This window comes from Psittacula echo (assembly GCF_963264785.1).
Source record: "Psittacula echo genome assembly, chromosome: 4".
NCBI classification, from domain to species: Eukaryota; Metazoa; Chordata; class Aves; order Psittaciformes; family Psittacidae; genus Psittacula; species Psittacula echo.
This window is the reverse complement of record NC_137738.1, coordinates 27,818,766-27,828,390: the sequence shown is the minus strand read 5'-3', so window position 1 is coordinate 27,828,390 and position 9,625 is coordinate 27,818,766. Positions and strand designations below refer to the sequence as shown.

The 9,625-nt window shown below is 34.4% G+C and overlaps 1 protein-coding gene across 1 annotated transcript in view; it reads left to right on the top strand.

Moving 5' to 3' along the window:
* RYR2 (ryanodine receptor 2) overlaps positions 1-9,625 on the top strand; it is a gene marked incomplete at both ends in the record, with an annotated part of 387,777 nt that overhangs the window by 353,030 nt on the left and 25,122 nt on the right. Inside the window, 6 exons of the mRNA XM_080615870.1 lie at positions 5-74; positions 1,619-1,747; positions 3,154-3,258; positions 6,032-6,113; positions 7,236-8,539; positions 8,918-8,982. Coding sequence (XP_080471996.1) covers positions 5-74; positions 1,619-1,747; positions 3,154-3,258; positions 6,032-6,113; positions 7,236-8,539; positions 8,918-8,982 — 1,755 coding nt within the window. The remainder of the gene's footprint in view (positions 1-4; positions 75-1,618; positions 1,748-3,153; positions 3,259-6,031; positions 6,114-7,235; positions 8,540-8,917; positions 8,983-9,625) is intronic.

Genomic DNA, 9,625 nt, shown 5'->3' with positions numbered 1-9,625 from the left:
TGAGAACTCAGACTGGTAACAACACAACTGTTAATATTATCATTTCCACTGTGGATTACTTACTAAGAGTTCAGGTAAGTTAACTTGCACACTAATTAAGTAGCTAACAAGAATGACTTGCATCTATACGCTATTTACCTTTTTTAAAAAGTACTTATTTTGATCATAAGGTGAAAGTTTGTATATGGAAATTCCAAATTATGTAATTTCTCTGGAATTTTCTTCAGCTATACATGTTTACAGCAAAATCAAACTTCATCCTTATCACCAAATGTTCTGTTTAGAGGAGCACATTTATTTGTCATAACATTTATTCTGGTGACTGTAGCCCATGTTGATGTGAAAGACTGTAAATCTCTACTGGTTACAGTTCTTGAAGAGTTGTTTTTTACTGCGAGAGTCAAAGGTGAAAAAAGTGAGAAAGATTTATTGCACCCATTATATGCAAGAATGCAATGGAGAGCAGCGGGAAGGTAGATGCTAAGTGTATCAGTGAATAGCGTTAGCCATTTGGTGACTGAGACTGCCCTGTGGCTGAAAAATGTTTGAAAATTTTTCAAGTTAAACTTCAGCCAGCTGCTTTTTCATCCATGTTCTGATTCAGTCTGAAGGCTGGGCTGCTGTATTGATAGTCATGGGATGGCATGGAGTGAAGCATAACTACAGTGCATTATTTTCTAATGACGAAAAAAAAAGGGCAAGAAGAAAAAAAAGTAAATAAAGCAGAGGGCTAGATTAAAAACCCTTTAACCCTCTGATTTGAATTTTCTCCCTATCTTTAAAGATGAACACATTACATTGTCACAAGTCAGTTGAAAGTAATGTAAAAATATCTAATTTGTTTCTAGATTGGAGCATGTGAAAGGCACAAAAACATATTTTGTGATAAAAATTAATATGTTTTACCTATTAGTCTCATCTTTCTGAAAATCACTGTGCATCATAGTGTGCATTGTTGTGTTTTTGTGGTTTATCTGGTTAAGTTTTCCCTTTAGCCATTCGTTTATTTAGTCTGAGAATTCCAGGCTTTGAAAATTGGTAGGTTTAAGTTCCTGCTTATCAGTGCTGCTTTTTATCCTTATGCATTTTGTAGAAGTTGTAGAGACAATACAGTTATTTTCATTCAATTGCTTACTTTGTTGAAACTTTAATAAGCTCACTTTTGAGGAAGATGGGAAGATAAATCATGCACAAAAAGCAGTATTTGCTGCCACTATTGACTAGGTGTCAAGCACAGAGTATGAAGAAAGATTTCTTTAATGAACAGCATACAGCATGCAACATGGCAGTACTATTGAGTACTCTTTTTCAGAATGCAGGTGGTTGTATTTCTAAGAGCAGATAACAACAGATCTAATTTTTATTTATTTTAACGTTTGCTGTGGGGCTTTTTAATTATTTATTTTGTTTATTTGATTTCCTATTGATTCCCTTGAGATGAAACTGTAATTCATGAAGTAATACTTGACAATTGTTAGGGGACATTTAAAAGCTTTATAAGCTAAATACATTTTAGAACTAGAATGCTATCTAATGTTATTTTTCTTAGCTTAATGAATAACCAGTTAGAGGCAGTTTGATTATATAATCTCTTTGTGCTTCTCACAACCATTTTTAGGAATCCATTAGTGATTTCTATTGGTACTATTCTGGGAAGGATGTTATTGATGAGCAAGGACAACGAAATTTTTCCAAAGCCATCCAGGTTGCAAAACAAGTTTTCAATACTCTGACAGAGTATATCCAGGTAAATTAGATTCATTGGAATTTTACTTATTCAAAAGAAAATGAATCATACTTTTGGCTTGAAGATGTAACGTAGCTATATATAACACAGAAACATAAATGCATGTGTGCTTCAAGATAATTTTATTACATTTGTTTAAATAGAAAGTGAAGTTACTGAAGTTTGGAATATAGCTGTAACTGCTCATTTGGAATCCTAGCAATTTTATCAGATTTACTGTTATTAGTAAATAATCATCTTTTTGTTGTATGCATGACAATAGAGTTTACTTGTTTTGTTTTAATTTGGCCTAAACTGCAGTAGCATTACCCACTCTAAAATCTTCACTTTTAGTCCATCGAGGAACTAAGGTCAATACAAAACATAGTTACTATTTAGTCAACAGAACATTATATTGTAGTCTCTCTGAGGAGTAAGGCTGTTATAAGGCATCAGTGCTGTGTTTGAAATAACAAAATCACACATTACATTTGAGAATCAGAGAGGTACATGAGGTAGACCCGTAATAAATAAGATTGGCATCTGTCAAAATATCAATATTGCAGTTCTTCCATGACATCTTAGGAATTGAGTATAATTTAATACTTACTTTGTTCTCCGTGTAAATCAGTCAACAATATTACAGTCTGTTTCTCCAAATAATAGGCAGGTTAGAGAGAATCTCATTAGACTATTAAGTGTCTATTCTATTATTTTCATTCAAATGAAGATCATTATTATGAAAATAGTATTTTATAATTCATGAGGAAAAAAGGGAGGATAGGGGAGGGGATAGGATTGAATAAATATGAATAGAGGCAGTTTATATATAGCGCATACATGTATTTAATGTGCACATGTTTGAGAATTGACAAATAGTGGTGTTAGCTAATAAAGATTATCCTTTGAGGCTTCAAGACTTTTTGTATTCCTGATTTTCAGAAGTTGGAATTTTTGGAAGGATATTCCTTAGCACTGTTCTCTACAACAGCTAGAATATATTGGAGAAAAAAATCAGAAGTTTGATTCTCTAATCACTTAAGCCAGTTTTGCATTAACCTTCTATAAAGTTATTCCTGATTTACAGAATACATAAGGAAGAACCAGCTTGAAGATCTATACCCCTTTAGCATTTGCAGTTTAAAGCTGCAAGCAGATATACTTTTTTGGTTCTGAATTAGTAATTTGGGACTTGGCTAAAACAGAGGCAGAATGGTTATTAGGAATGGGGATTGTTTGCAGTCAGTGGTATTATTAAATAGATAATTCTATATCTGATGATAAATTTTTCATAGCAGTTTTGAAGGGACAGACCTGAGCTATGCACTGCTTGTGTATTTTCCTTACTGTTTTTGTTGAGTTTCTTGCAAATAAATTCTGCTTTTCTTTTTTTCTTTTTTTCTTTTTTTTTTTTTCCTGAACAATAGGGCCCATGTACTGGGAATCAGCAAAGTCTGGCACACAGCAGGCTATGGGATGCTGTAGTTGGTTTTCTTCATGTGTTTGCCCACATGCAGATGAAGCTGTCTCAGGTATCTTTTTGTTTTACATTTTCCATTTAAAGTTACTAATATATTTATAAAAGATAAACAGACTTGTTAATATGTTTGAGTCATTAATAACAACAGTTAATGGGGGAAATATGAGGAAAAATAAAAAACAGAGGTGATAAAATACAGTATTGTTGAACGAGCAAATTACAAAATTGTAGTGGGTATTGAATAACATGCCTATAATTGGATTACTGGCCAAAGGCACGAAGCCGATTAGCTTAAGCTGCAAATGAAGCATATCACCAATATTCAAGAAGAATTATCATTTTCTGTCTTTCATACCAAAGTTATGTCACAGTGTTTTCTGCAGTTTTGCATGAGCCTTGTATGCAGGACCTGTCTTCATTGATGTGTCCTGCATTGACCCCTAGTTCATCCTTAGTGAACTCTAGTTCAAACCATGTCTGCGTCTAAGCCTTTTCTACTCTTAGCAGAAAAAGAGAATAATGAGACCTTAGAATGGCTGTATTGCTTTTGTATGTGAGTGTTCATTTAATAATCAATAGAAATAGTGTAAGGGACTAGCACAGATAGCTCTTTAGAGGATTAAAATTAGGTGAGAAGAATCCTATCTTTAAGCAGCGCATTTTTCAAGTTCTTAACGTTTTCAAAGAATTACACATCTTAACTGAATGTAGTATTCTAAATATTTTACATAATTTAACATTCTCAGAGAAAAGTGTCATAAGCTTGTGAAGGTTTTATTTTTAAGGAACAGAACTCTGAAGTCTCTGAGGTTTTTAGATTTCATTATTTGGCTCCAAATGTATCCATATAAGTGCTCTTTGCATAAATTAAAGTAGTCTTGCTCAAATGATTCCTACCTGTTCTTGGGACTGCATGGCTGAAAGTAGGCCAGTTGCTTTGATTTATAGACTTTGTGCTACGGGTTCACTTCTCATTCTTTACAGCTAAATAAAGGTCTTCTTCCAGAAAATGGCATCACAGCGAGATCTGATTTTCAAGAGTGATACATTGAATTTCTCCTGCAGTGTATTTATAAGTGCCTGTAGATATTTTTCTGCTTTTGGTACATCTTTGTTATTTTAAGAATTGAAAAAATAGCAAATGTTAGGGTAGGCCACAGTGGTGACTGTTGTGCTCTCTTGCTGTATCACAAGCAACATGGAAATTGGTATCCAAGTATTTAATGACAGTGAATCAAATACATGGTAGCTCTGTGTTGACTGAGAAATATGTGACTATTGGCAAGATTTGTTTTGACAGTAATTCAAAGTTTATAGTCACAGCTGTGCCCATAGTGGCTTCATAGCATCTTTTGATTACTGCATCTAGAGAATAATGATGCTTATCCTGCCACTTCAGAGAAAGCCAAGAAGCTTTGCACAACAACATCCATTGTGGTGTATGGAGTTAATCATGCTGTTCTGTGGGATGACAGAAACATAGTCCACTCCAAATCTATGATAAACAGTGGTGGGAAAGACCAGAATAGACATGGACTCTTTTGTCCATTTATAATTTATTGCAAGAATATATCAATAAGCTTTTCAGATTCTATTGAAATACCATTTTTCAGAAATGTAGGGTGTGGCTAAATGGATTTATAAGGAGTTGCCACATGGGTTTTTTCTGTAACAGGGATACCTAGGCTAAGTATTTGGATTTTGTTTTACATAGGGAGTTTCTAGAGCACTTCTGGAGAGTATTTGAAACAAGATTTAAAAAGGAACAAAGCTAAATCACTGCTTTGTTTGGGTTTTGGTTTTTTTTTGTTGTTGGTTTTTAGTGTTTTGTTTGTTGGTTGGTTGGTTTTTTTAGTTTTCCTTCTCTAGTCTTGTACAAGGAAGCAACAAGGCGGTACTGCTAATACTTCTTAAGAATTCTCTGTTAGGTGGAAAATAAAAGTAAAATTTTCAATTTAAATGAATAAAGATCCTCCAGGTTGTAAGGAACTGTTAAAGAAAGAAGATATATAATGAAAACTTACAAGACAAATCAATTGGAAATCTTCATTATTTCCAGATTGTGCTGTTTTCAGTCCAAGATCCAAATTGCCAGAGTACCTTTAGTTTGTTGTACTAGTCACCGAAGTCCAGCAATGCTAAGTAGGCCTTATCAATGTCATGATGCAGCCATATATCACAGAGGAAGAAATTAAGTAGTTGAATAAATCTATCCAGATAGATTCCAGGTTGAAATCATTGGCAAGGGAAATAGTAAAATTGATGAGCCCAATGAGACAAAAGAAAGATAAAGGAATTAATATAATGCCTATTTAAGGAAATACTAATGGAACATTATTAGTAAATATGCTTATTTTTATTTCATTTTTCTTCTAAAGTAGTGCACTGGTCTATAATAGAATTGCTCACTCTGAATCATGTTATGCTTTGAGCTCTATGTGCTGTTGCCATTGTTTTTACATTTCATAGTTGTAAACTTGATTACACCAACAGTGATGATATTTAAGCTGACATGAAACATTACAGAGGCATCATCTGTGATCTTGACATACGCAGTTATTGCTGTAAATTTTTTCATCACCTGCAATTTTCACTTTGTCTTTATTGAATGACTCTCTTCTAAACAGATGGTCATGTAAATATTTGATCCTGTAAATGTACTGTAAAGAATCAAGCAATTAAATATATTTTCACTGTATTACAAGCTTTGGCACCACTGGCTTAATTTCTGTGCCTCATTTTTACAGATGAAATATGCATGCATGTATATAAATGTCAAAGAAGTCAATAGATATCTCATTTTATACATTGTGTTCATTATTTAGGATTCCAGTCAAATTGAATTACTAAAGGAATTAATGGATCTTCAGAAGGATATGGTTGTCATGTTGCTGTCTATGCTGGAAGGTAGTTAAAATTTAATCTGAAATCCTCTTTAGAAGTTGTTCGAGCAAAGTTTTTAGCTTTGTGATTTTCTTTATGTGACAGATAATGCTCTATCTTCCTTTTTAATTTTTATGTCTCAATTGTGAGAAGAGTTGTTAGGTCTTAAAATAATTGGGAGATTTCTATAGTGTAGTTGATACAGTTTACATTAATTCTGAATGCCAGAACTGTTAGAAATCCAGCCCTGGCAGAAATTTTACTTTGTTTCCATTAACTGGCTTCTCTTTTGTCTTAGGTGAAAAGGTTTTTTTTACTATTGAAGTTGGAATTCTGAGTTCTAGGAACTGAACCATTTATCGATCATTTTGTTAACACCTATACTATATTGCATTTATTTTTGTAGTGATTTTAGCCATAAAGTACAGACTTTGATTTGTCTAGTGAAGAAGTTCAAGGTCCTTTATAGGTAATACACAAAATTATGATTCCCCAGAGAATGTGATCACTGTCAAGAAATACTACTATTTCTTTAGCTCCTTTATGGTACTGTATTACTGTTTCCAAAACTAGAATAACCAAACATACATATAGGTCATCCAAAGATCTGTTTTGCTTCTTACATGTATCCTATCACATATATTTTCTTGAGAGAATTTAGAAGGGCAGTAAATGCAGCATAAATTGCAGTGTAGCATGCATCGCTACTGCTTTTCTCCTGGAAGGTCATGGAGAAGCGAATTAAATTCTTAGTATTTTAGGCTGGGCTTCACCAACAACCTACAGAGCTACTCATCCTAAGAAATACAACACTCCTTCAGTCTATGCTGCACTACAGTGAAATTCACACTATGCTCTCTCATGTTTAGTACTATATTAAATGTAATGGATGCCTCTGTGTAAGGCTTGTTAGTTTTTCCTTTCCTTAATGGCTAATATTATTCACTTACATTTTTTCCATGTCTTAGGGTAGTGTTATTAGTAAGAGATTTCTGATTTTATTGCTAGCTTTCTCATGTTGAGTGTGTTAGCCAGTAGTTTATCATTCTTACTTGTTTGATTATTTCAGTAGTGATTATTATTTACTTTTCTTTGCTAAAGCATTCATTACCATCAATATCTCTAACTTCATGTCATTGCATATAGGTAATGTTGTGAATGGAACTATTGGCAAGCAGATGGTTGATATGCTTGTGGAATCGTCCAACAATGTGGAGATGATTTTGAAGTTTTTTGATATGTTCTTAAAATTGAAGGATTTGACTTCCTCTGATGCATTCAAAGAATATGACCCTGATGGTAAAGGGATAATTTCAAAGAGGGATTTTCACAAGGCTATGGAAAGCCATAAGCATTACACGCAGTCTGAAACTGAGTTTCTGCTGTCATGTGCTGAAACAGATGAGAATGAGACTCTGGACTATGAGGAGTTTGTGAAACGATTCCATGAACCTGCCAAAGACATTGGTTTCAATGTTGCTGTTCTCCTGACCAACCTGTCAGAACACATGCCCCATGATACCCGCTTGCAAACTTTTCTTGAACTGTCAGAGAGTGTGCTGAATTACTTTCAGCCTTTCCTTGGACGCATAGAAATCATGGGCAGCGCAAAGCGCATTGAGCGAGTTTATTTTGAAATTAGTGAGTCAAGTCGGACTCAGTGGGAGAAACCGCAGGTGAAAGAGTCAAAGAGACAATTTATATTTGATGTTGTAAATGAAGGTGGGGAGAAAGAAAAAATGGAGCTTTTTGTTAATTTCTGTGAGGATACCATCTTTGAAATGCAACTGGCTGCCCAGATCTCTGAATCAGATCTGAATGAAAGGTCAGCAAATAAAGAGGAGAATGAGAAAGATAAGCCTGAGGAACAGGATCCTAGAATGGGTTTCTTCTCTCTTGTGACCATGAAGTCAGCATTAGTAGCTCTTAAATATAATCTAATGACTCTTATGAAAATGCTCAGCATGAAGAGCCTAAAGAAACAGATGAAAAAAGTGAAGAAAATGACCATGAAGGACATGGTCATGGCCTTGTTTTCTTCCTATTGGAGCATTTTGATGGGCTTACTACATTTTGCTTGTAGTGTTGTCCGGGGCTTCTTTCGCATCATATGCAGTTTGCTGCTCGGAGGAAGCCTAGTAGAAGGAGCAAAGAAAATCAAGGTTGCTGAGCTATTAGCTAATATGCCAGATCCCACTCAGGATGAGGTGCGTGGGGAAGGAGAAGAGGGGGAGAGGAAGCCAACGGAAGCTGTATTGCCTACAGAAGACTTGACAGATCTGAGAACTCTATCAGATGAGAGTGATCTACTCTCAGATATATTTGGTTTGGATTTGAAACGAGAAGGTGGACAGTACAAATTGATCCCTCACAATCCAAATGCTGGTTTGAGTGATTTACTGGGCACTCCATCCATAGCTCCAATGCCTGAAGTGCAGGAAAAGGTCCAGGTAACTGTATTTTTTATTTCTGCTGTATGTTTCTCTCTTTCATATGTCAGCTATAGTTTTGAAACAAAATTTACATTTGTGTTTTTCTCAGTTTTGTGACATGTTTTTTAAGCAATCAACCATAATTACTGGTGTTTACCCTCTCTGATGTCATAAACTTGAATTCCCACAGCCGCCTTCTGATTTTGTATTAAAATGTCTCTTCATTAATGTAAATCAGAGGATCAGCTTCTTTCAGGGTTTCAGTTGTTGTTTTGATGCTGTTTGTTTGGGGTTTTTTTAACAAAAAACCTAACATTTTGCAGTCTGGGTATCCTTTTAACTAACAGTGTACTGAATAATAGTTTAGACACTTTTATTTAATCTGACTTTCTGTAGGAGCAGGTGAAAGAAGATGAAAAGGAAGAAAAGGAGGAAACAAAATCTGAACCTGAAAAAGCAGAGTATGTATTACTTTAACCTCTGATCCTATGAAATGTTTCTTTCACTGAAAAAACCACCTTGATTTACTTCTTTGCCTTCAATTTTGTGTCCATTCACATTCCATAGTTAGGATTTTGAGCCCTCATCCACATGCATGCACATTTGCAAGGAAATGGCACGTAAATAGCATCACTCTGAGATTTTATAAATTTCCCTCTTCCAGCAATTTATTTTCTAATATCAGCTTAGTTTATTTTAGTTTCAATTTTTGATTGGTTTTTTTTTTTTTTTGGCAAGTCTGAAAGATGGAAGAAAATCTCTTGGAAAAATTGTAAGAGCACCTGAGTGCCTGAAACTTGTTATCCATGAGTGGTAGAGAGTGAATCTTCTTTGCCCCTCCCATTCACTATGACCTATTTTGAGTTATTTGGATTTTGCAAAATCTTAATATCCCAATGTAATTTTAGTGAATTACTGAGAACTCTCACATCTATATGAAGAACTAGTGTTAGCATTTAGTAAATAGTTTTAAACTTTTTAGGATACATTAAAAGTTAATGTTAATGAGATTAGCTCACAATAAAAAGAGTGGAAAGTAAAACATAGTGCTTGGTTTTAACCAGTAAAACATATGGCACTCCTTCCCTGTATTTTATGGTTTCT